This window comes from Mobula birostris, chromosome 17, assembly GCF_030028105.1.
Source record: "Mobula birostris isolate sMobBir1 chromosome 17, sMobBir1.hap1, whole genome shotgun sequence".
Lineage (NCBI taxonomy): Eukaryota > Metazoa > Chordata > Chondrichthyes > Myliobatiformes > Myliobatidae > Mobula > Mobula birostris.
The window spans coordinates 49219546-49245440 of NC_092386.1; the positions used below are offsets into that span (position 1 = coordinate 49219546).

Sequence of the window (25895 nt, forward strand, 5' to 3'; positions counted from 1 at the left end):
ATGTTACTGAATCTACAAGGGAACGTGCTATCTTAGATCTGGTCCTGTGCAAGGAGACAGGTAAAATTAGTGATCTTGCAGTTAGGGATCCTCTTGCAAAAAGTTATCACAGTATGATTGAATTTCTCATACAAATGGAGGGTGGGTGGAATAGTTCAATCTAAAACCAGTGTATTATGCCTAAACAATGGAGACTACAGTGAGATGAGGGAAGATTTGGCTAGTGTAGTCTGGGAACACAGGCTATATAATGGGACAGTTGAGGAACAGTGGAAGACTTTCAAAGAGATTTTTCAGTGCTCAACAAAAGTATATTCCAGTTAAAAGCAAGGACAGTAAGGGTGGGGAGAGTCAGCCTTGGATAACTAAGGAAATAAAAGGAGGCATCAAGCTAAAAGCTCGTGCATACAAAGTTGCCAAAAGTAGTGGGAAACTGGAAGATTGGGAAAACTTTAAAAAACAACAAAGTACCACTAAGTGAGCAATAAAGAAAGGGAAGCTAGTTTATGAAAATAAACTGGCACAAAATATAAAAACGGATCGTAAAAGTTTTTATAATTATATAAAGTGGAAATGGTTAGCTAAAGTGAATGTATGTTCCTTGGAGGACGAGAAGGGGGGATTGATATTAGGTAATAAGGAAATGGCTGAGGCTTTGAATGACTATTTTGTGTCAGTCTTCATGGTGGAGGGCACATCTAACATGCCATAGAGAGATGTTATGAACGTGATGGGAGGTGAGAACCTTGATACAATAGCTATCACTAAAGAGGTAGTGCTGAGAAAATCTGCCGGCCTGAGGATAGATAAGTCCCTTGGTCCTGATGGAATGCATCCCAGAGTACTGAAAGAAATGGTAGAAGTTATATTGGAGGCTTTGGTGATGATTTACCAAAATTCTCTGGACTAGGGCAGGTCCCGGCGGATTGGAAGATGGTGAATGTCATGCCACTGTTCAAAAGAAGATGTAGGCAAAAGGCAGGTAACTATAGGCCAGTTAGTTTAACATATGTATTTGGGGAAAATGCTTGAAGCTATCATTAAAGAAGAAATTCTGAAGCATCTAGAAAGAAATGGATCCATCAGGCAGATGCAGCATGAGTTCAGCAAATGCAGGTCCTGTTCAATAAACTTACAGGAATTCTTTGAGGATAGAATGAGCGCCGTGGACAGAGAGGAACAGATGGCCATTACTTACTTCGATTTACAGAAGACATTCGATAAGGTGCCACATAAAAGACTTATCCATAAGATAAGGATGCATAAAGTTGTGAGTGATGTATTAGCATGGATAGAGGAATAGATAATTTATAGAAAGCAGAGAGTTGGGATATATGGGTGTTACTCTGGTTGGCAAGCAGTGGTGAGTGGTGTGCCACAGGGGTTGGTGCTGGGCCACAACTGTTCACAATATACATTAATGATCTGGAAGAGGGGACCGAGTGTAGTGTATCTAAGTTTACTGTTGGTACTAAATTGAGTGGAAAAGCAAATTTTGCAGAAGATACAGAAAGTTTGCAGAGAGATATAGATAGGTTAAGTGAGTGGGCAAGGGCCTGGCAGATGGAATACAATGTTGGTAAATGTGAGGTCATCCACTTTGGAAGGGAAAATGAAAGAGCAGATTATTATTTAAATGGTAAAAAAAATTGCAGCATGCTACTGTGCAGGGAGACTTGCAAGTGCTTATGCATGAATCACAAAAGGTTGCTTTGCAGGTGCAGCAAGCTATCAAAAACACCAATGGAATGTTGGCCTTCATTGCTAGAGGGATTGAATTTAAGAGCAGGGAGGTTATGCTGCAACTGTACAGGGTACTGGTGAGGCAGCACCTAGAGTACTGCATGTAGTTCTGGTCTCTTTACTTGAGGAACGATAAGTAAGACTATGAGGAGAAATTGAGTCACCTGGGACTGTACTTGCTGGAATTCAGAAGAATGAGAGGAGATCTTGTAGAAACATAAAATTATAAAAGTGATAGTTAAGATAGAGGCAGGAAAGTTGTTTCCACTGGTAGGTGAAACTAGAACTAGGGGACATAGCCTCAAGATTCGTGGGAGTAGATTTAGGACAGAGATGAGGAGGAACTGCTTTTCCCAGAGAGTGGTGAAACTGTGGAATCTTCTGCCCAATGAAGCAGTGGAGGGTACCTAAGGACATATATTTAAGACAAGGTTGGATAGATTTTTGCATAGTAGGGGAATTAAGGGTTATGGGGGAAAGGCAGGTAGGTGGAGATGAGTCCATGGCCAGATCAGCCACGATCTTATTGAATGGTGGAGCAGGCTCAACGGGCAAGATGGCCTACTCCTGCTCCTATTTCTTAGTTCTTATTTACAGTATATATCATTCTTCATTCCATTGTTAATTAGTATGATGTCCCTAATGTTAAGATTACTCACATCAAGTCAATAGCATTAAAACTACTGGTTATATAATCTGACGTATCACTCTGAAAAGATTGACAGTCTTATTTGTTTTAATGGGTTTGCATTCTGCCTCTTTTGTTTGACTATTGATCGCAATCTAAGTATGCCCAGTGTTGATATCTCTGCATCGAACACTTTGAGGTCTGTACTCATTGGCAACAGAAGATATGAAAGAACATATGATTTGGTCACTGAAAAAATAATAATCAGAGGAACAGTTGCAATAAATGTGTGATGGTGCAGGTATCATATAAAGAGCCATAACTTATTGTTTGAACCATGGTTTTGATATGATAGTTTTTCATATTCAAAGTACTTCTCCCTGGAACAAAGGAGGAAATTTGTCCTATTGCACTGACACTTAATACACTCCCTGTAGTTCTGTTCCCTTACTTCCCTTTAACCTACTTTCTCACATGCTCCAGCAGATTATAGTGGTTCATTTAACTTACGAAGCAACACCCTTGAGACATAGGAGCAAACCAGAACACCAGAGGGATGTGATGAGGTCACAGGGAGAACGTGGAGACTCCACACAGACTCAATGTCAGGATGAAACCCTGGTTACTGGAGTGTAACTTGCTGACCCACTAGAGAAATGCTCACTGGGAAACATGGTACAGAATCAGATTCAGTAATTCATGCAGGCAGGCAAGCAGAATTATCAGGAAGAGTAATTCAGCCAAGTATTTATCAAAGGCAATTTTACAAGATTACATTCCAAAAAGACATCTTAGCCAATAGGAGCACTGATTAAATCATATTAGTAGTTTCATCAGGTTCTTTGCACACATTTCTCATCTTTCACAAGTTTCATTAATGTTACGGCAGAAAAGAAAAACGCCTCGTGTTTGGCAACTTTGTGTGAATGACACCTGTGGGTTGGACATGAATGTTAGACGCAGATCGCAGCAATCCAAGCTGAGCTCCCAAGGAACACACACAAAGTGCTGGAGGAACTCAGCATTTTGTGTGTTGCTCAGATTTCCAGCATCTACAGATTTTTTTCTTGTTTAAGCTCCCAAGGAACATTTAAGCAGATTATTGCTGCTGCAATCTGTCCAGATGAAGCAACCCAAGAAAGGGGCAAGTGGTTTTAGTTGCAGTCACTGTTTGATTACTTTATTGCTATCTTTCATTCCCCACAGCTTTGGATAAAGGCATTCACTTCAATCCTCTACTTAGTGAGCACAAAAATTATGAAAGGTGGAGCACAGACTCACTGATGAGAAAGGTGTGTCTTTTAGCAATGTTATTAGTGGGAAGAAGGAACAGTCTGGCGATTAGATTAAACTGATCTCTAAAAAACTAATGCTGCACTGCCCCCTGTTGTTACTGATGTTAAACACACTGCAATATTTATCTGACAATTTTTAGTGTTTTGAATCCAGGAGCTGTTTTCATCCAACCTAGCACAAAGATAGCTAAAATTATTATTCCTTGCGCATTTTAAAACTGCCGCAGGAAAATATAGAAAAATTAACCTGACCTCTGCACTGAACTGAAAGCATGCTGAAGACAAGAAAGTCTGCAGATGCTGGAAATCTGAACACACACACACACACACACACAATGCTGGAGGAGCTCAGCAGTTCCGGCAGCATCTATGGAAATGGAGAGATAGTCAATGCTTTAGACTCCAGCATTTTGTGTGTGTTACTATGAATCATATCCATTGATATGTCACATTTGACCCAACCACAAGTAATTCTCTTGCGGTGTTATACTGTGAAAGTAATCACAAAAGGAAAAAGTTATTTTGCTGTTGATTCCAAGATAGTGAACTTGGTGTCAGGGAAGAACTTGGTTGAAATACTTCTCCAACATTAAAATTGTATTGATTTAATTACAAATTACTGGAAAAGCAAGACAAAAGTTCCATAAAAAGAAGAGGGGACAAGCTCTTGCATTTGAACAACAATCATTGTGGAGAAGCATATCCAAACTCTCACTGAAAGAAGGCAGTTAGAGAAGGTTATTAAGAGAGATCAAAGCTACAATCAAGAGACAGGATGGTAGGGAACATTATTTTAGTTGCATACTGTGTTAGCAAGTCATGGTTTCCATCATATGTCACTTCAAGAGTGTGGCTTACATACAGAGAGGTTTACATACATGCCCTCTTCTCACTGTTACCACCAGGAAGGAGGTACAGAAGCCTGAAGGCAGACACTCAGTGATTCAGGAACATCTTCTTCCCCTCTGCCATCCAATTCCTAAAAGGACATTGAAATGACACTACCTCTTTTTTATTATTCCTGTTTTTACACTACTATTTTTATTTTAACCATTTAATATACATATATATGCTTACCGAAATTTATTTTTTTCTATATTATCATGTATTATATTGTACTGCTGCCATTTAGTTAATAAATTTCACGACATATGATGGTGATACTAAACCTGACTCTCATCCTGATTCTAAGGTGCTCAGGAATTTAGAATGCAGTTAGTTATACTTGACAAGGGTGCTTTTAAAGGCATCCAAGAGTAAACACAAGTTAGTTGTTAGCAACTGTTTCAAAAATAAAAGTAACTGAGAGAGGCAAAGGCAGTAAGATTAAGCGGATTGGGACTGACCCTTGGATTAAAAACATCAGTTCAATGGGGAGGCCAACAGAGGAACTTCAGTCCCTAGGAATGAATGGAAATGAGCTGAAGGATCAAGCAGAGAGACAGCTTCTGAACAGATTATGTTTGTGGAAAATCAATTTGTTGAGACCGTGGGGAGAAACTGTAGCATATAAGGGGTTTTGGATGCATTTGGGAAGAGGGTTAGGAAGGTACATTCCAGTGGCAAATCGCCGTTTCAGCAACACTGCAGATGCTGGTCATCAAACCATCAAGGCTTTCACACTTAAGTTGCTTCGGAACTGTCTGAATGATCTTGCCTTCAAATAAGCAAAACAAAGTAGAAGAAAAATGGCGATCTTCTCACAAGAACTTGTAACCTAACAATGTTTTCTCTTGTTATGTGTCGGCCTTTCATTAGCTCCTCTGTGTACCGTTAATACATTTCACTGCTTGCATTTACCTCCTTATAGTGGGCTAGCATAATAAACACTGATTTAACATGCGGCATACGCTTTACTTGCATGCTTAGAATACAATGATCTTGATAAATTACAATACTTATTCAATCCAGCTCTCCCTACCAAATGAAGACATTATAATAAGGCCTAATTAACATTGATTTGTATTTTTTTAGAAATCAACAATGGTTGACCGTTCTGTTATTGCAACAACTTTGAACCCATACATGTCCAGGCCTAATAGACAGACTGAAGTGGTAGAAAGAGGTGAGTCCTGATTCTGTTTTATCTGTTAACAATGAACTTCTCTGTTCTGCTATAATAAAAAAGGTCAATAATGACATTTCAGCAGTGTGAATTGCAGCAACATGTGAATGTTGCTACAATAATTTCCATTTATAAATATCTTTAACATAGCAAGCAACACACATAAAAGTTGCTGGTGAATGCAGCAGGCGAGCCAGCATCTCTAGGAAGAGGTACAGTCGACGTCTCGGCCCGAAACGTCGACTGTAGAGTCCTGACAAAGGGTCTCGGCCCGAAACGTCAACTGTACCTCTTCCTAGAGATGCTGCCTGGCCTGCTGTGTTCACCAGCAACTTTTATGTGTGTTGCTTGAAATTCCAGCATCTGCAGATTTCCTCATGTTTAACATAGCAAATTATCTCAAGGCACATCACAGAGTGTTTATCAATCAGCAATTCATGGTGGCACTCATAATTGCACAAAAAGATAGAAACGTTTCCAAATTATTTTATTCTTTGATATAAAGTTGGAAGGTATGTGCAAGATAGCAATAGAGCAAATGTGTGATCTAAGCAGCAAAATAAAATAATTTTGTTAACCCCGGTATAAATTCTGCCGATATGCAAGCCCATTGCTTTACATAAGGATCTCAAAATTCATTGTACTGGACTTTCCAAGGAAGGTAATTATTTAACTGATGCGGAGAAGCGATTTGTCCCTACATTCATGATTGCTCACCCACGTAAAGCCCAGAGTACATTGGCACAAGTAGGGAGTGGTCAAAGCTCCAGGAGTTTCAGGAATGCACATTAATACTGGAGGCTAACAAGGTGAAACTGAGTATGACATCACGAAAGATCATTCTTGCAATTTGTCTGACAATGACCAGCCTTACAAAATTAACTGAATTTACCTTTCAAAAATACTAGTCTTATTTGTTAGCTCACTCTCTACAAAGTCTTAGAATAAGTTGGTCTGCCTGTTTGGTCATGTCTTAAAATATTGTGTCCTCTAGACTCTGCTATCAGATTATCCAATCTGCAATATGATTTGTTTTGATCTGGCCATTCAAGAAACATATTGAACACAGAACACTGCAGCTCAGAAATAGGCACTTTAGCCCACTATGTCCTTAACGACCATGACGCCAAATTAAATTAAACCAATCTTCCTGCACTTCATCCATGTCTCTCCATTCCCTGTATGTTCATGTGCCTTGGCAGCATGTTACAAGCACCTACCACTCTTCTGTTTAAAAATAGTTAGCCTGCAACTCTCCTTTAAACATTACACCTCTCATCTTTACAAGTAAACATTACACTCTCACGAGTCCTGCCGAAGGGGTTTGGCCCGAAATGTCGACTGTGCTTTTTCCATAGATGCTGCCTGGCCTGCTGTGTTCCTCCAGCATTTTGTGTGTGCACCTCTCATCTTAAAGCTTGTCCTCTAGAATTTGACTTTTCTACCCTATGTCTCTCATAACTTTATAACCTTCTATCAGATCTCCCCTCAGTCTCTGGTACCCCAGAGAAGACAGTCCTAGTTTGTCCAACCTACCCTTATGGCTAATTTTGAAAGCATTTTTCAAGTTTTGAAATCATACCCGTTGAGATATTCACAACTGAAATACTCATTGTTTTGTTTCCTTACCCCATCCTCCCCGTCCAAAGTTTCTTTTTTACTACAGCATGTCTCTACTCCAGCTCGAGGCTTCGGAGTTCCAAGTTCAGTCCCAGTGTCTTCTGCCAGGATTCTCTGTACCTTCTCTCTGTGGAATGTGTGGGTTTTCGCTGGGTGCTCCGGTTTCCCCCCGCAGTCCAAAGACATACTGGATGGTTAATTGGTCATTTTAAATTAACCCGAGATTAGGTTAGGGTTAAAATAGTGTCGCTGGAGGTTGCTGGGTGGTGTGGCTTGGAGGGTCAGCAGGGCCTCTCCCAAAATATATCTCTAGATAATAAAAAATAAAATGAATCTCCTTTACTAACTGGCTGGCTGATATTTGAGATATGCTGACTGGAATATTATGGCTATGGATTACATCCTGCACACCATTACAGTGTTTCATTCCTGACAGTTATCAGTTTTAAAAATTAAGAGTGAATGCAATATATGTCCCCCCCCCCCATCCCATCTGTGTTGTGTGTGTTGTCTTGATATTATTAAAGGCATAGAGATGAATTTCCACATGATTTTCCACATTCTCCATCATAACTTTATCCAAGGAGAGACAGCTTCCCTGCGGCTGCCTTGATGGAAGATTTAGAGACAACCACTCCCCCTTCCCACTACCATCTGCTACAACCCTCTCCTCCCATCCCCACAGAAATACACTCTTATAATCAAATATCCAACCAGCTCCTTCCCAAATTCCTGAAATTCAGCTGAGTTAAGAACCAATAATGAAAATAGAGCCTGTTTTCTTTTGAAATCTCGGTCTGCTACCACAAGCAGTATGGGTTAATGCTGCCAAATTGGTTAATTATATAAAGTTAATAACTGCTGAATGAGTGCACTGTATGACCAGAGTTGAGTTCAGTACTGAGTACCTCTCTGCCACACTGTAGGTGTACGGAAAGATGCCATGCCCATGGATACCAGCGTTTATGAGAGTCCGTATGCTGACCCTGACGAGCTGCAGGGAAAGACACTTTACTTGCAAAATGATTGCCTCATACTGGAAGAGAAGGAACTTGGATCTGGTAACTTTGGTACAGTAAAGAAAGGAATTTACAGAATGAGGAAGTAAGTGTTTACATGTTTAGAAGGAACAAACTGATATGACACAGAAAATACACTGTAAGCAGCTTTATGAAATGTTCGTTTCCTAAGTGTGTTTTAGAGTCACGGGGCACCGCAGTACAGAAACAGGCCCTTTGGCTCATCCAGACTGTGCACCTAGACCATACCCTCCATACCCTTCCCTTCCATTTACTTATCCAACTTCTCTTAAATGTTGCAATCAAACACGCATCTACCACTTCCGCTGTCAGCTCGTTCCACACTTGCACCACACACAGAGTGAAGAAGTTCCCCCTTGGGTTTCCCTTAAATATTTCACCTTCCACCCTTAACCTATGACCTCGAGTTCTCGTGTCACCCAGCCTCAGTGGAAAAAAAGTCTGCTTGCATTTACCTTATCTATACCCCTCATAATTGTGTTCACCTCTATCAAATCTCCTACACTCTCCTACTCATTCTCCTACCGTCCAGGGAATAAAGTCCAAACCTGTTTAGCCATTCCCTACAGCTTGGGCTTTGGTTAGGTTAGGGATCAGTTAAAGATGTCATATGGCTCAATTTTAAAGAAGTTAACAGTTAAAACATGCAAGTAATACTCAGAGTTAAATTAAGCAATCTTTTCAGTACTTAAGCAATCTCATGTTATATTTCCATAATTATGAAGAATATACAATATTACTTGCACATTATCCCTCCTGGCAAAGTGTCATTGTGAGAAAGGTGACAATATTATATTACCTTGAAAATATATCAATATTAGAATAACTGGCTAATTGAGGTCAAATATCAACATATATTGTCATAATACAAGACTGGGTGTGTTCAGAACTGTTAAAAGGGGTGTTGGGGTTACATGATTTTGTCCACCTTACTCTCAGAATCACAATTTTTGCACCTTTAAATAGACTAAATTGATCCTCACTCTCCAAATGTTCTGAGCTTTGCAAACTATACAATCCTAAAAATGCCTTATCGGATTTTGTTTGTCTCCTTAAACAGCATTTCAAGGGTGTAGTTGATTGCACATTTTTTGTCCTCCCAACAGGAGTTATGCCATTTGAGTGGACGTATCATAGAGCTTGTAATTGTTTTATTGGCAATAGTGACACTCCAGTACCTTATTAACAGTTACAATGTCACCTTTGACAGCAGGATTGATAGGCTACTTGACCATTGAATGTATTTATAGAACTTGTATCATGAACTTGTGAAGAAACAGAAGATAACCAATAATGTTGACCTGCCTCAAACTGACTTAGAGTCAGATGTGAAAAGGCAGAAAATGGTTCGGCACAGCCAAGAAGAGCCAAAAGGCCTGTTTCTGTTCTGTAGTTTCTATGGTTTCTATGTATCTCAGACTCCAACCTCGACATCATAGCATTCTGATGTATTCTCCAGGCAGTCTTGGCTCTACGTACAGCAGTGAAGCAAAAAGTTGCCATACTTGCAGTATTACATGTAGTTCTGGTCCTTGTGCCTTTGGGGAAGGATGTGATTGATGGAGAGAATGCAATGGAAATTTATCCGGATGTTGCCTAGATTGGAAGAATTCAGCTTTGGGGAGCGATTGGATGGGCTGGACTTGTTTTCCTTGTAGTGAAAGAGGCTAAGGGCTGATGTGATAGAGGTCTATAAGATTATGAGAGGCATAGGTAGTCAGAATCTTTTATTCCCGTGATAGGGATATCAAAAATAAGGTGCCATAGATTTAAGGAAAGGGGAAAAAAGGGGTCTGAGAGTACTGTTTTCTAGAGAGAAAGGTTGATATCTGGATTGTACTGTGAAAGAGAATGAAACAATCACTGCATTTAAGAAGCATTTGGACAATTAAGTAGTCAAGGCAGAGACTATTATATATAGGGAATTGGGGTTATTGTACATGGGTAAAAAGATTATCATGGAGCCTTACGACCCACTGAATCCATCCCACTCATGAATAACCTTTTACACTAATCCTATGGTAATCCCGTTTTTATTCTCCCCACTTTCCCATCAATTTTCCTAACATTCTGCCACACATCTAACTAGAACTGTGGCCTAATTAGGGAGAGCCAGCATGACTTTGTGCAAGGCAAGTTGTGTCTTACTAATTTGATTCAGTCTTTTGACGAGGTGATGAGGGTGATTGATGAAGGTAGGGCTGTGGATGCTATCTGCATGGATTTCATTAAGGCATTTGACAAGGTCCCTCAAGGGAAGCTCATGTGGAAGATTAAGCTGTGTGGGATCCATGGTGAATTGGCCATTTAGATTCAGAACTGGCTTGTCTGTAGAAGACAGAGGATAGCAGTCAAAGGGGCTTATTCTAGCTGGAGGTCTGTCATTAGTGGTGTTCTGCAGGGACCTACATTGGGAATTCTGCTGTTTGTGATGTATAAGGGGATGAGCCGTGTGAGAATAGGACCCGTCAGGTGTGATAGTAGAAACGTGTGCATGGAATCGGAAGAGGTAGCAGAGGTACTTAATGAATACTTTGCTTCAATATTCACCAGGGAAAAAGACCTTGGCAATTGTGGAGATGACTTACAGCAGACTGAAAAGCTTGAACATATAGACATTAAGAAAGAGGATGTGTTGGAGCTTTTCAAAAGCATTAAGTTAGATAAGTCACCGGGACCGGATGAGATGTACCCCAGGCCACTGTGGGAAGCAAGGGTGGAGATTGCTGAGCCCCTTATAATGATCTTTGCATCATCAATAGGGGCGGGAGAAGTACCAGAGGATTAGGGGGCTGCAAATGTTGTTCCCTTGTTCAAGAAAGGAAGTATAAATAACCCAGCAAATTATAGACCTGTGAGCCTGACTTCAGTGGTGGGCAAGTTGTTGGAGAAGATCCTGAGAGGGAGGATTTATTAGCATTTGGAGAGACATAATCTGATTAGAGATAGTCAGCATGGCTTTGTCTAGGGTAGGTCGTGCCTGATTGAATTCTTTGAGGATGTAGCAAAACACATTGATGAAAGTAGAGCAGTGAATATAGTGTACATGGAATTCAGTAAGGCATTTGATAAGGCTCCACATGCAAGGCTCCTTCAAAAAGTAAGGAGGCATGGGATCCAAGGAGACTTTGTGGATCCAGAATTGGCTTGCCCACAGAAGGCAAAGAGTGGTTGTAGATAGTCCGTATTCTACCTGGAGGTTGGTGACCAGTGGTGTTCCTCAGGGATCTGTTCTGGGACCCTTCCTCTTTGTGATTTTTATAAATGACCTGACTGAAGAAGTGGAAGGGTGGGTTAGTAAATTTGCTGTTGACACAAAGGTTGAGGGTGTTGTGGATAGTCTGGAGGGTTCTCAGATATTACATTGGGATATTGATAGGATGTAGAACTGGGCTAAGGAGTAGCAGATGGACTTCAAGCCAGATAAGTGTGAAGTGTGAAGTGATTCATTTTGGTAGGTCAAATCTGAAGACAGAATATAATATTAATGGTAAGACTCACGGCGGTGTGGAGGATCTAAGGGATCTTGGGTTCCATGTCTATAGGACACTCAAAGCTGTTGCGCAGGTTGACAGTGTCGTTAAGAAGGCATACGGTGTGTAGGCATTCATTAACCATCGAATTGAGTTCAAGAGCCGTGAGGTAATGTTACAGCTATACAAGACCTTGGTCAGACCCCACTTGGAATACTGTGTTCAGTTCTGGTCACCTCACTACAGGAAGGATGGATGTGAATACTATAGAGAGAGTGCAGAGGAGATTTACAAGGATGTTGCCTGGATTGGAGGGCGTACCTTATGAGAACAGGTTGAGTAAACTTGGCCTTTTCCCCTTGGAGCGACGGAGGATAAGAGGTGACCTGATAGAGGTGTATAAGATGATGAAGGCCATTGATCATGTGGATAGCCAGAGGCCTTTTCCCAGGATTGAAATGGCTAACACAAGGGGACATTTTAAGGTGCCTGGAAATAGATACTGAGAGGATGTCAGGGGTAAGTTTTTCACACAGAGAATGATGGGTGTGTGGAATACATTGCCAGAGGTGGTGGTGGAAGCAGATACAGTAGGGTCTTTTAAGAGCCTCTTAGATAGGTACATGTGCTAGGGAAATTCTAGGCAGTTTCTAGAGTAGCTTACATGCTCGGCACAACATTGTGGGCCGAAAGGCCTGTAATTTGCTGTAGATTTCTATGTTCTATATAAATGACCTGGATGAAAATGTAGGTGGGTGGATTAGTAAGTTTTCTGATGATAAAAGATTGGTGGTGTTGTGGTTAGCTTATAAGACTGGCAAAGAATACAATGGGATATAGATCATTTGTGGATATGGGCAGAGAAGTGGCAGATGGAGTTAAACCCAGTCAAATCTGAAGTGTTGAACATTGGTAGGTCAAGTGTAAAGAGAAAGTACACTGTTAAGTGCATTACCCTTGAAACCCCCAAGACCAGTGTTGAGGAGCAGAGGGATCTTGTGTTTCAAGTTCATAGCACCCTAAAAGTGGCTACACAGGTTGACAGGGTGGTTAAGAAGACATGACATACTTGTCTTTATTAGTCAAGACACTGAGTTTCAAAATCAGAAAATTATGTTATAGCTTTATAAAACTCTAGTTGGGCCACATCTGGAGCATTGTTCTGTTTGCCCCACTATCAAAAAGATGTTGAGTCTTTGGAGAGGATGCAGAAAAAGATTATCAAGACGCTACCTAGATTACAGGGCATGTGCTATAATGAGAGGTTGGACAAACCTGGGTTGTTTTCTCTGAAGTGGAGGATGAGGGGAGATCTCATAAAGGTCTATATGATCATGAGAGGTATAGCTAGAGTAGACAGGCAGTATCTTTTTCCAGGGTTGAAATGAGTAGTATGATAAGGCATGCATTTGAGGTGAGAGAGGCTAAGTTCAAAGGAGATGTGAGGGGCAAGTTTTGTACACTGAGAGTAGTGGATGCCTGGGAAACGTTGCCCAGGGTGGTAGTAGAGGAAGATACATTAGGGACTTCTCAGAAAAGTTTCGATAGGCACATAAATGCGAGAGAATTGAAGGAAATGGACACTGTGTGGCAGAAGATTAGTTGGCCATTTTTTACTAATTGAGTTGGTTCGGCACAACTTTGTGGACTGAAGGGCCTGATTCTGGTCTCTACTGTTCTATGTTCTTTCTATACACTAGGGTCAATTTACAGTGGCCAATTAACCCAATAACCCAGATGTCTTTGGGATGTGGGTGGAAACCTGAGGAAAGTCCAGGGAGGAAGAGCAAACTTCACACAGATATCACCATAGATCAGGAGTGTGCCGGTGTCACTAGAACTGTGTGGTAGCAGCTTTAATGGCTGTGCCAATGCTGAGAGGCTATTTTCGTTACGTGAAAAATCAGGAACATGAAAAAATAACCTCAGGATAAGGGCTGGCCATCTCAGATCGAGACAGGAAAATGTCTGATGAATCAGAAATGGGTAAATATTTCAGAATTCTGGACCTCGAAGGCTGGTGGGTGCTTAGGCTGTTATAGATAATGTTTGAAAACAATAAGGTAAATGGAGGGTGTACTGATCAATTAGCAAGCGAGCTTGAGACTTAGGATCTGCCAAGATCTCATTGTATAGTGGAGTAGATTCACCTGAATGGTGAGTAGCGGGTTCAACCATTGGTTCCTGCTCCTAGTTCTTATTTCATAACATAACCAACAACAGAGACAATAATAATCAATTTAGTTACAAAATACTCAAAAATCTTCTCAGAGAACTTGGTGCAGGGATCAAGATTCTAAATTTACATCTTGTATTGGGGAAATGTAAATTGCAACCTGACAACTTTTGAAGTACTCCATTCTTATGCATGTGTCAATGTTTGGGATTATATCTTTGGATTTCTTTTAACAGGAAAAATATAAGCGTAGCAGTAAAAGTATTAAAGAGTGATGATCCTGCAGTAAAGGATGAGCTGATGAAGGAGGCACAATTCATGCATCAACTTGATAACCCCTATATCGTGCGCATGATTGGCATCTGCGAGAGAGAGTGTTTAATGCTGGTGATGGAACTCGCTGAACAAGGCCAAATGAATAAATTTCTAATGACTCACAAGTGAGTTTGATTTTTCATATACTTCTTCACACTGGACTATTAAACAAATCAATTAGGTCTTCAAAGGCCGCAAATTTGAAGGCTTTCAGTCACATATTCAAGTAGGCCAAAAAATACTTATTGTCATTTTGTCTATGTACTAAATAAGTTTTTGAATTGCAACAAAAGATTTATAATTATTAATTTTGTTTACTTTGCTTCTGCACCCAAATGAATTGATTGCCAAATGTCAAACTGCATTTTAAAGGGGTTATGTTACTAAATAGCCAGAAACAATTAACACCTTGTTAACTATTAACCCAGCAGGCTTTTTAATATATTAGAAGCAGCACTTAGCATAACTTGTAACTACTGATTCTAAAGAATCAGCCATTCTGATAAGTCTTCTGTAGAACTGTCTGGTTGTTTCATGTAGAGAACAGAAGAGAATCAATTGTTGATGAACAAATCTGAATAATGATTTAGTGTTATATAACAATAAATCAGCTCCTGTTTACTTGGACTTTGTGTAACATGCAAGCGTATTGTAGACACATTCTGTCCATTAATAAGAGAAGTTCAAATTCCCATTGTTAATTTTAATTACAACTGGTAGTTGCTATAGGCAGCATTCCTTATGTAGATGGCTATAGGATTAAAAGTTATCATTATTTTGCAACAGTTTGCACTGGTTTGTACAATATCTAGTGTTAGATGAGATCTGATTTCCTCCAGTCAAACAAGGAATTTTGACCATCGTTAACAAACTCTTTTTCCAAGGCACCATTTCATCCAGGTTGCTGGCACAGGGCAAAAGCATCTAAGCTTCAACTTATCTCAAAGCCAAGCAACCAACTCTAAGCTTTCCATTCTAGTTGGGGTAATGTTACCTTCAGTGGTGTCATTATTCCATCCATGACCTTGTCACCTCCCTACACAATCATTCCAATGCTCTCCACCATGTCCATCATCCACTAAATCCCATTCATGTATACACTTCAACCTTGCTGATCTAAGTAAAAGGGAGATAAGACAATAGAAAGTATCTATAAGAATAGATAATCTGTATGCTGCGATACTTATAATTATTGATCATTCATTTTAACTTCCCCAGATAATAATTGAATTAAAATGTCCTTTATTTTCAGAGACGTTAGCATTAACAACATAGTTGAATTGGTGCATCAGGTGTCCATGGGCATGAAGTACTTAGAAGAGAAAAATTACGTGCACCGAGATTTAGCGGCAAGGAATGTTCTCCTTGTAACTCAGCATTATGCTAAAATCAGCGACTTTGGTCTGTCAAAAGCCATAAACTCTGAGGAGAATTACTACAAGGTAAGTCGTAAAAATGCCCTTTATTGACCTCAGTATATCTTGGATTTCAATCATAAATTTCCCATGTTGCAAACTAAGTAATTAATGATGGATTATAACTGGAATATCTATTCATCCACCTCTTAATGAAAGCCTTTATCATCTGCAAACTCTGAAGTGCCTCTCATTTGCATAATTAACTTGAATCAGTCATCTTTTAAAACACAAAATGATACCAATCTACAGGATATTTAGATCTCTATTTAATATTCTGAGTTTATCTTTGTGACTTCTTCATAATTGTGTCCCACCCTATTGTATTATTGAGCAGTCTGTCTGGGCATTCATTTTCACACCTCACTGTCTTTTCACTCACCATTAGCACCTCATTACTCCTTCCTCTCCCCATATCATTCATCAGCCTCCCCACAATCAGCATTAATGACAAGCTTTCAGCTGTCTTTACATGAATGTTTTAAGCTAAATCTTTCAGAAGAATTTGGAACATAATTGCCCTGCTTATAATGAAGCACCAAAATTGTGTTTTAAATATTTAAAATGAATGTTTATTTCGAATAGTTGCAGTTTATTCATGACAATAATATATACTTCACAGTTTTTCTCCTTGTGACTTTCTTCCTGGTGTTACATGCCCAACTTGCAGAACGTTTCTTTGGCGCAGTTTGTTCTTCTTTACATGCAAAGTTCAAAGTTCACAGTTCAAAGTACATTTATATATACTATATACAACCTCGAGTTTTGTCTTCTTGCGGACAGCCACAAAAAAAACAACAGAATCCATGAAAAAAAACCTACACAACAAAGACGATCAAACATCCAATGTGCAAAAAAAGGAACAAATCATGCAAACAGTGAAAACAGTAGATAAGTAATACACAAACATAAAGCACAGAGTTCTGAAAGTGATTCCACAGCTACAGAGTCAGTTCAATGCTGCAGCCGGTCCAGGAGCCTGATAGCTGCATGGAAGATAGTGAAGCCAGTCCAGGAGCTTCTTCGCTATGCTCCTCCTTTTCCCTTGGCCTCAACACCTTAATATTTTAATCTGGCTCAGTACTTAAATCAGCTAAACATCAATTTATTTATTCACTCTTGCCACTTCAAACTGGCCCTGAGTCCAATCCAGCAATGGCCACTGTGGCCGTACCTGCATTCTCGAGAGTCCAGTTTGTTGAATCATTCAGAACGCCGTGAAAACATCGGGTATACAGACAGTTCAAAAGCACAACTCCCAAATAGAAATTACAGGCTGATTGTGGCAATCGTACTCCAGAAAAAGTATATTTGATGTTTGCTGCCTGCAAAACATCTCTAAGTTTCACTAGCACCATCCAATTAATGGAAAAGATTTGTCACAATTCACAGGTGCAATGATAAGCTTACTTGCAGTAGCACCTTAGGCACATAGTATCGTATAATCATACATAAAATCATATTATATAATCCAGAAAGATATAATTAAACATAACTTATACACAATATTTTTACAAGAAAACATAATTAGAACAGAAGAACAAAGTCTATTTTGGTGCAAACTGTCAAAGTGTTCCTAATGTGCTAAGCCATAATGAGTAAGCATTTGCCATTTGGCTTAAGAGCCAAATAAGTGGTTTAAGGGATTTAGCTCTTCTTGATCCAGGTGGCTTCTGTATCTCCTGCCCAATGGCAGCTACAAAAAAAATGCCATGGCCAGTCAGTCAGGATACTTTCAACAGAACATCTGTAGAAGTTTGGTATAAAAAAATCAAACCTCCTAAACAAGTAAAGATGCCAGCGCACTTTCCTTATGATTGCACCTTTGTGCTGGACCCAGGACCAGTCATCTGATATGTTCACACCCAGGAATTCAAAGCACTATCTCCTCACTGCTGTTTCCTCAATGTACAGTGGCACATTTTCATTCTCCTTCACTTTCCTGAAGTCAGCAATCAGCGTTTTGATTTAGCTGATGTTGAGTGAGAGGTGTTTTTGAGATGCTACTCAACCAGATGTCTTATCTCACTCTGGTAAACTGACTATTCACTACCTGAGATTAGTGTTAGCACTAATGTGCCAACATACACGATTAAATAATTATTATGATACTGCATTTTACGTTTGTTAAGAAGTCAAGTGCTACAATATCACCAGTTTCTTTCTCTTGTTCTTCTGACATTTGTTTTAGGCCAAAAGTACAGGTAAATGGCCAATAAAATGGTATGCACCAGAATCTATTAACTACTACAAGTTTTCCAGCAAAAGTGACGTCTGGAGCTTTGGTGTGATGATGTGGGAAGCGTTTTCCTATGGGCAGAAGCCATACAAAGTAAGTTTTGTTCTAATGTAGTAAACAATGTTAGTTTCATGAACTATGCACCTCCTCCAGCTGAAATCAAAGGCTTCTGCTAGCTTGCTGTGATGTTATTGAAATCTTTGCTGTAGTTGCTGATGGAGGAGGAAACAGACTTGGCAGTATTGTGTTAATCAGCCTTTCTTCACGAATATTGTAGGAATCAAAGTAAAGCATTTGGCTCATTGTATCTCATACACTGACATTGTGTGTGAACATTCATCAGTATATTTGACTACCAAAATATCAACCTCAGATTTAAGGTTAGTAATTGACCTTGCACCTTTCTTGTGCCAACCCTTGTTTTCAAACTTTTGCTCTGAATATTGTTGAACTTTCTCCTCTGGTCAACTATGCAAATGACCATTCGACCTTACTTAAACACTTCCATGATTTAATACACTGTTATGAGCTTCCTGATGGATTCAGATCTAGAGATTGTCCATTCTGGAGCAACTGGCCAGGTTCATTCCAAGAGTGAGACTTCAGAATCCTCTTCTTCATGACAGTTATTGCTATTTGGATTTCTAATGTTCCTTATTCTAATCTTCCAGAATGTTCACTTTTTGCCCCTTCTATGAATCTTATAATACTGGGAGGAAACAGGAAACATCTGCGCCATTGTTCCCTTTACAATGTTTCAATTTGGAGATCTTCTGACCACAATGGTTTAGCTCACTCTTAGCTAAGAGTGATTCAATCTACTGATGTCAATTGAATCACACAGCTCATTCAAATCACTTCAGTTGCTAAGAATTACCTAAACATCTCAGGTTTTACTTCCCTTCTTCCACTGGGCTGGTGCTCCCAAATAGTCCTTCATCACATCAGTCTTTATTGGTATTTACTTGTTCTTTATATAGCTAAGATAGCTTGGTCTCAAGTTTAAGTAATAATCCCCATTATCTTCAGCTCCTTCAATTGTGGAGAATCAGAATCACTGACATATGTTGTGAAATAGAACACAGAACATAGAAAACTACAGCACACTACAGGCCCTTCAGCCCACTATGTTGTGCCAACCATGTTACCTAATCTCGAAACTGCCTAGAATTTCCCTAGCACATAACCCTCTATGCTTCTGAGCTCAATGTACCTATCTAAGAGGCTCTTAAAAGACCCTGTTGTATCCTGATATTTTGCAGCAGTGGTACAGTACAATACATAGCAATTACTATGTTATAATAAGAAATATAGAAAAATAAATAAATAGTGCAATAAGAGGGCAAAATAGCGAGGTAGTTTTCATGGGTTCATGGACCGTTAATAAATCTGACGGTGGAAGTGAAGAAGCTACATTGAATGTGCATCTTCAGGCTCCTCCCTGGTGGTAGTAATGAGAAGATGGCATGTGTTGGGTGGCAAGGGTCCTTAATAATAGATGCCAGCTCCTTGAGGCACCTCCTTTTGAAGATGGCCTTGATGGTAAGGAGGCTGGTGCCCATGATAGAGCTAGCTGGGTCTACAGCCCTCTACTGCTTTTTTTGATCTTATGCATTACAGCAGGGGTTCCCAGCCTTTTTTATGCTATGGAGCCTTACCATTAACCGAGGGCTTCATGAACCACAGATGTGGAACCCCTGAATTAGAGCCTCCATACCAGGCAGTTGTGCAACCAGTAAGAGTGCTCTCCACAATGCATTTGTAGGAATTTGCTGAAGTCTTAGGTGACATACCTAAGGAGGAGGAGAAGATGGCGCTGCAATGCAGCGCACACAGCCTCTCCGGTGAATGATATCTGTAATCTGTCAAGTAGGGTACCGTGCACAATTCTGATTTGATGGAGACAGACGTGAGAGTACGGAGGAACATCTGGAGAAACTTCTGAAATGCCCGCTTCGCTGCCGCTGCTACTGTGTGGTTCAGAATCTCCAGAGGAGAAGGCCCCGAATCCTCGGCTTTGCTTGTTTTGGCATCCAGGGCGAGGTCGAAGGCACTCGGCAGAGGATGGCGCTCAGGAGGCTGTATCGGAGGGGCTGGTCGGAGGCTTGAAGTTTTCGGATGGACGGACTCAGTGTCGGCTGTTGTCGGGTGCTTCCAATGCATCGGCAGTTGTCGGTGCCTGAAGGTTTATGGCAGGGAGTTTCTCCCTTTTGCCGCCTGCTATCAGGGACTCGGAAGTCGATTGAGACTTTGAGACTTTTTTTTACTGTGCCCAAGGTCTGCTGTTCATCAAATTATGGTATTGTTTTGCACTGCTGTAACTATATGTTATAATTATGTGGTTCTGTCAGGGTTAGTCTTTGGTTTGTCCTGTTTTCTGTGATATCACTTAGGAGGAACATTGTATCATTTCTTAATGCATGCATGCATTTCTAAATGACAATAAACGAGGACTGAGTGTTCTCACAATCTAAAAAATCTAATCTAAAATACCAAATCTCCTCAAACTCCCAATGAACTATAATCTCTGGTGGACCTTTGCGTTTGCATCAATGTGTTTAACCCAGGATAAATCCTCTGAGATGTAGACACCCAAGAACTTGAAGCTGCTTATCCTGTCCACTGCTGACTCCTTGAAGAGGACTGGTATGTGTTCCCTGATCTCACCTTCCTGAAGTCCACAATTAATTTGTTTATCTTACTGATGTTGAGTGGAGGGTAGTTGTTGCAACACCACTCAACTAGCTGATCTATCTTACTCCAGTACACCTCCTCATCACCATCTGACGTTCTGCCAACAACATGCATCATCGACGAATTTATAGATGGTGTTTGAACTGTGCCTAACCACACGGTCATGAATGCAGAGAAAGTAGAGCAGTAGGATAAGCACACATCCTTAAGGTGCGCTGGTGTTGATTGTCAGCGAGGGAGGAGATGTTATTTCTGATCTGCACGGACTGTGGACTCCTGATGAGGACATCAAGGATCCAGTTGCAGAGGGAGGTACAGAGGCCCAGACTTTGAAGCCTGAGAGGATTATAGTGTTGTACGTGAGCTGAATTCAATAAACAGCAACCTGACATAAGTATTGCTGACATCCAGATGGTCCAAGGTCAAATGGAAAGCCATTGAGATTGCATTGCCGTAGAGCTGTTGTAATGGTAGGCAAATTACAGTGGATCTAGGTCCTTGAGCAAGAAGGGGTTAATTCTAGCCACGATCAACTTTTTAAAGCTCTTCATCGCAGTAGGTATGAGTGCTGTCAGGTGATAGTTGCTGAGGTAGCTCCCTCTGCTGTTCTTGATCACCGGTATGATTGATGCTTGTTTGAAGCAGGTGTTCACCCTCTCACTGACTGCAGCAGTGGGAGGATGAACATGCCTTTGAACACTCCAACGTACCCTGCCCGGTATAGCATTGGGGCCTGATAACTTGTGATGGTTCACCCTCTTGAAGGATGTTCTAACTTCGGCCTCTCAGATAGATATCACAGAAAAGTTTTTTTGCAACCTAGGCTATCTGCTTCTTTCGATGAATATTGGTGATATTGTAGGATGGTATCGTAGTTCATGGATTGGAATGTTGCGTTTATGGACTGTGGGCTTTTTCAAGCTTATGGTTTTTATATTTTGTGTTTTATTTAATTCCCCGTTCCTTTTCCATTTTGTTGTGTGAGCGAAGGTTGTTTGGGGGTTGATGTCCTGATAGTTTTCTGCTCATTTTTTGTGGGATGGCGTGTCGATGCTCCTGTTCCGTTTTGTGCGGGGGAGGGGGGGTTTGGGGGGGGGTCAGATCAGATGCTGTCCTTTTTTGCTTTTTTGTACGTGGGAGGTGGAGGGTTTGATGTTTTTCCCTGAATGACTTTCATGGTCTTACTTTGTTTCGTGTCTACCTGGATAAGATGCAGAGTTGAATATGGATACATGCTTTGATAAATGAACCTTTAAAAATCATTGACCCTAAATCAACACCTTTAAATGTTACATTCTAGGGAATGCAATCCTACTTGTATAATCACTTCTTGGAAGCTAACACCTTGAGCCCTGGGAAGAGCAAAGACGCTACATTTTTCTTTGAACTCGTGTGTAGATGGAGTGGAGGCGCATGATGGATCTGGGGTTGTGGACACAAACAACACTAAGATTAGCAATGCAAGTCAGTAAGGCATTTGTAAAGAAAGCAAAGCACCATGCTTCATTTCTAGAAAGACAGAACTGAAAAGTAGAGATTACTTAATTTCTAATTAATTCTCATTAGACAGCACTTAGGATCTACGAGCAATTCTTGTCTCCTATTATAAAAAGGATTTAGAAACAGTGGAGAGTTTGTTAAATTATTTAATAGATAATTATAAAAAGATGTAATTATATCTGAAATAAGATGTCATACCTATCAATATAGATTAAGTAGACAAGAATTTATTTGTATAGAGAACAGGAAATTGAAGAATGACTTAATAGGGGATTTCAAAACTGCAAATGAGCATGATAGGATAAACATCTATTATGGGGTAAGAGAGAACTACTAAGAACTTTAAAAGGTGGTGTAGTGGTTAGCGTGATGCTGCTACAGCTTGGGCTGTTCTAGAGTTCAGAGTTCAGTTCTGATGCCGTTCTGTAAGGAGTCTGCGTACATCCTCCCTACAGAATGCTTGGGTGCTTTCCAGGTCCTCCCGTTTCCTCCCACAGTCTAAACAAGTGCCTGGAAGGTTAATTGGTCATTGTAAACTGTCCTGTGATCAGGTTAGTGTTAATAGGGTTTGTTGGGTGTTGCTGGGCGGCGTGGCTCGAAGGGCCAGAAGGATCTACTCCGCACTGTATCGCTAAGCAAATTTAAAATTGTAGACCCAGCTAGCTCTACCTAGTGAGTAGTTCAAGTGTCGATCTCATGAATATTATCAGTGATTAAGATGAGCAGTGTCAACACAGTTATGGGTAAGCTAGATAAACATGAGACTTAAATGAGGTTTATGAAGTTTAATGGAAGTCTCCCTATCTATCTCTCAGTCTGCCTTTTCTTCCTAGCAGATGTTCAATAAGGTTTTGCTTTTTAGTCAAGCTTATGGTCAGCTGCCTTCTCCAGGTTTGGTCGCATCTTGATTGATTATTTTGTTATCTTAAAGGCAATATCTAGCACATTGTTGTTTTTGTTGTTGATGGCTATAAAGGGTAAGAGGAGTTTCATGGGTAAACACTAATTTGGACTACAATGTAAATTTTAGTTAAGAGCATCTTCAATTGAAAAATCCCAATCAATTCCAAAGGCACAGGCTATCCCATTAAGCACACCCTTCTTAACTGTATTCTTCAATTGATGGGTGTCCACTCATTTCTACAATTCAATACAATAAAATAGTTACTTTCAACTCTAGATAAAAGATGCATGCATTTTGCTCAATTACATTCCACTTTCTTAGCTTCAGTAAATCATATGATACAAAAAGACAATGTGATGTGTTCACACCAGTAGGACATTACTATAGCAACAATTGAAAGGAATTTAGATAAAAACCTGAACAGCCAGGGAATGCAAGGACATAGACCATGTGCAGGCAAATGGGAATAGTCTTCTAATAGTCTTTTAATTGTCTTCTTGGTCAGCACAAGTATTGTGGGCCAAAGGACCTGTTTCTGGTCTGTATTCTTCTATGTTCTGTGCTCTGTGACTGTTAACCTACAGTGTCAGTGGCTGAGCTGGGTTGGCATTAGGCCTTTCTGCCTCCCAGAAGCCTTATAGTTGTCATGGCTTGGCACAAGTGCATCTTTTCACCTCCTACATTCCCCGCAATGCTAAACATAGAAAATAAAACTGTCTACAGGGTCCAGATTATAATCTAAACATGAGCACCTATCGGAGTCCCACCATTTGCGAGACGAGTACACTTACCTTTCTAGAGTCTGAAGTCATACAAAACGTAAGCAGCCTTTCAAGAGAACAAGTCCACACCAATCATCGGGCATACAGTTACACTAATCCAATATATTTATTTATTTAGAGGTATGGCATGGGCAGGCCCTTCCGGCCTAATAAACCGCATCACCCAGCAACTAAACTATTTAACCCTAGCCTAATCACAGGACAATTTACACTGAGCAATTAATCTACTAACCGCTATGTCTTCCTGTGGGAGGAAACCGGAGGAAACTCGTGTTCACAAGGAGGACATATAAGTTCCTAGCAGAAGGTATCAGATTTGATTTCTGAACTCTGATGGCCCGAGCTTCCCATCGATGCCCCCCCCACCCCCGATTCTACCACAGATCCACACACTAAGGAAAATTTACAGTGGGGTGGTTATTCTACCCACATGTCTGCCAGGCAGCATACTGGGAACTCCTCTGACTCTGCCAGGTTCCAGGCTCTACATCAGGCTTCATTTGAGTGTGTTGGACTTCGAGTTGCCTCCCCAAACTAAACTGAAATCAAGGGAAATTCTTCAGCCTTATTTGAGAATTTGTATACTTACGGAGTGTGTATAAAGAGCCTAGGAAGTTGAGCTCCATCCTAATACTCAATTTTTTTTTGTCAGTTTCTCTGCCTGGTTCTCAAATGGTCTAATAAAAATTTTTAGACAATAGATTGGCATTATCTTTACCTAAATCCCACAATGTTTTATCTATTCAAATATAGAAACTATCGAGCATTATTTAGTAGTGTTAAATATTAATTATTAATGTCCTTACTTTAAGATAATTTTGTATCAATGTTTTCTTTCTCACACCATTATAACTGTCACGTAAAATTGTAAATAGTGAAAACACAGAAGTGTTGCAATGTAAACAATCAGTTGGTGATGTCTTCTGCAGAGCTGAGAAACATCCTACATTAGTGGTGAATTTTGTGAGGAATCTCTTAACTGGGTTGGCAAAGCTAAATCTTACTGGAGAAATATCAGAAAGATTGCAGACATCCCACCCCCAGGTACTGTTCTGGTGGCTACCATTACTCATTAAAACCAACACTGTAACAGCTTCAATCCACAGATCAGGCATCACTGAAGTTATCTTTGTTTCTGGCTGGAAGCTGTCTGGATCAATAGTGTAACTAATTTCTCCCATGCAGTTCCCCACTCCTTCAGGCAAGTGAGAATATATATTGTGAAGGACGTAAAGCCCCACCATCTGTTCCTGGGGAACATATTTTACCATATTTTATCACCTGCAGAAGATGACCTTTACCCTTGCAGTCTGTGTTCCATCTCCAATTATCAATTATCAACTCACATCACAAAATTAACATTATTTCTGTGTCCTTTAACATTTTTGAAGCAGCTCATATTTTTGAACTGTACATTTATACAACTTCCAGGTTGGTCTTCTAACCGACGTGGTATTGATCTCATAAAATAAACCAGCAAGATCTATTGTTAACAAATCCCTGCTGTTTCCCACAGATCAGCTAATTTTCTGTGCAGCCTGGAAAAAGAATCCAGCAAAATCTGCAAAGACTAAAGAAATTAATAATTACCTGAAGGTTCCAAGGTTATTTCTATGTTTAAAGGCAGCAGGGTTAAGCCAAATAACCACAGCACAATAATCCTTGTGCTAGTGATAGGGAAAATACAGTGGTTTATGGTTAATCGGAGAAGCAGCTTATTTAAGATAACTTCAAGAACAAAAACAAATTGAGAAAATAACTGGGATTCATTTTGTTTATTTGGGACACTACACCACTTCATTAGGACAGGAACTAGCTTCAGTCATGTGCATGTTGTGTGGCTGTTAGACACTACACCATGCTTAGAGTGAATAGGTTTTAAATAGTGTTAGTTGCGTGTGTTTGTATTCAAAAAGCAGTGATTTTTGTCACTGACAGTTGGTGAGAAATAAGCAGTAAGACAATTCAGAACCGTTTTGTTCACTGTGGTTTCAAGCATTCAGTCT

At 40.1% G+C, this 25895-nt stretch overlaps 1 protein-coding gene across 3 annotated transcripts in view; it reads left to right on the forward strand.

Annotated features, from left to right (window-relative positions):
* syk (spleen tyrosine kinase) overlaps positions 1-25895 on the forward strand; it is a 131942-nt gene that overhangs the window by 95084 nt on the left and 10963 nt on the right. For all 3 annotated transcript variants that reach the window (XM_072281690.1, XM_072281692.1, XM_072281691.1), the window contains 5 exons: positions 5641-5731; positions 8278-8455; positions 14277-14480; positions 15608-15797; positions 17962-18102. In XM_072281690.1, coding sequence (XP_072137791.1) covers positions 5641-5731; positions 8278-8455; positions 14277-14480; positions 15608-15797; positions 17962-18102 — 804 coding nt within the window. The remainder of the gene's footprint in view (positions 1-5640; positions 5732-8277; positions 8456-14276; positions 14481-15607; positions 15798-17961; positions 18103-25895) is intronic.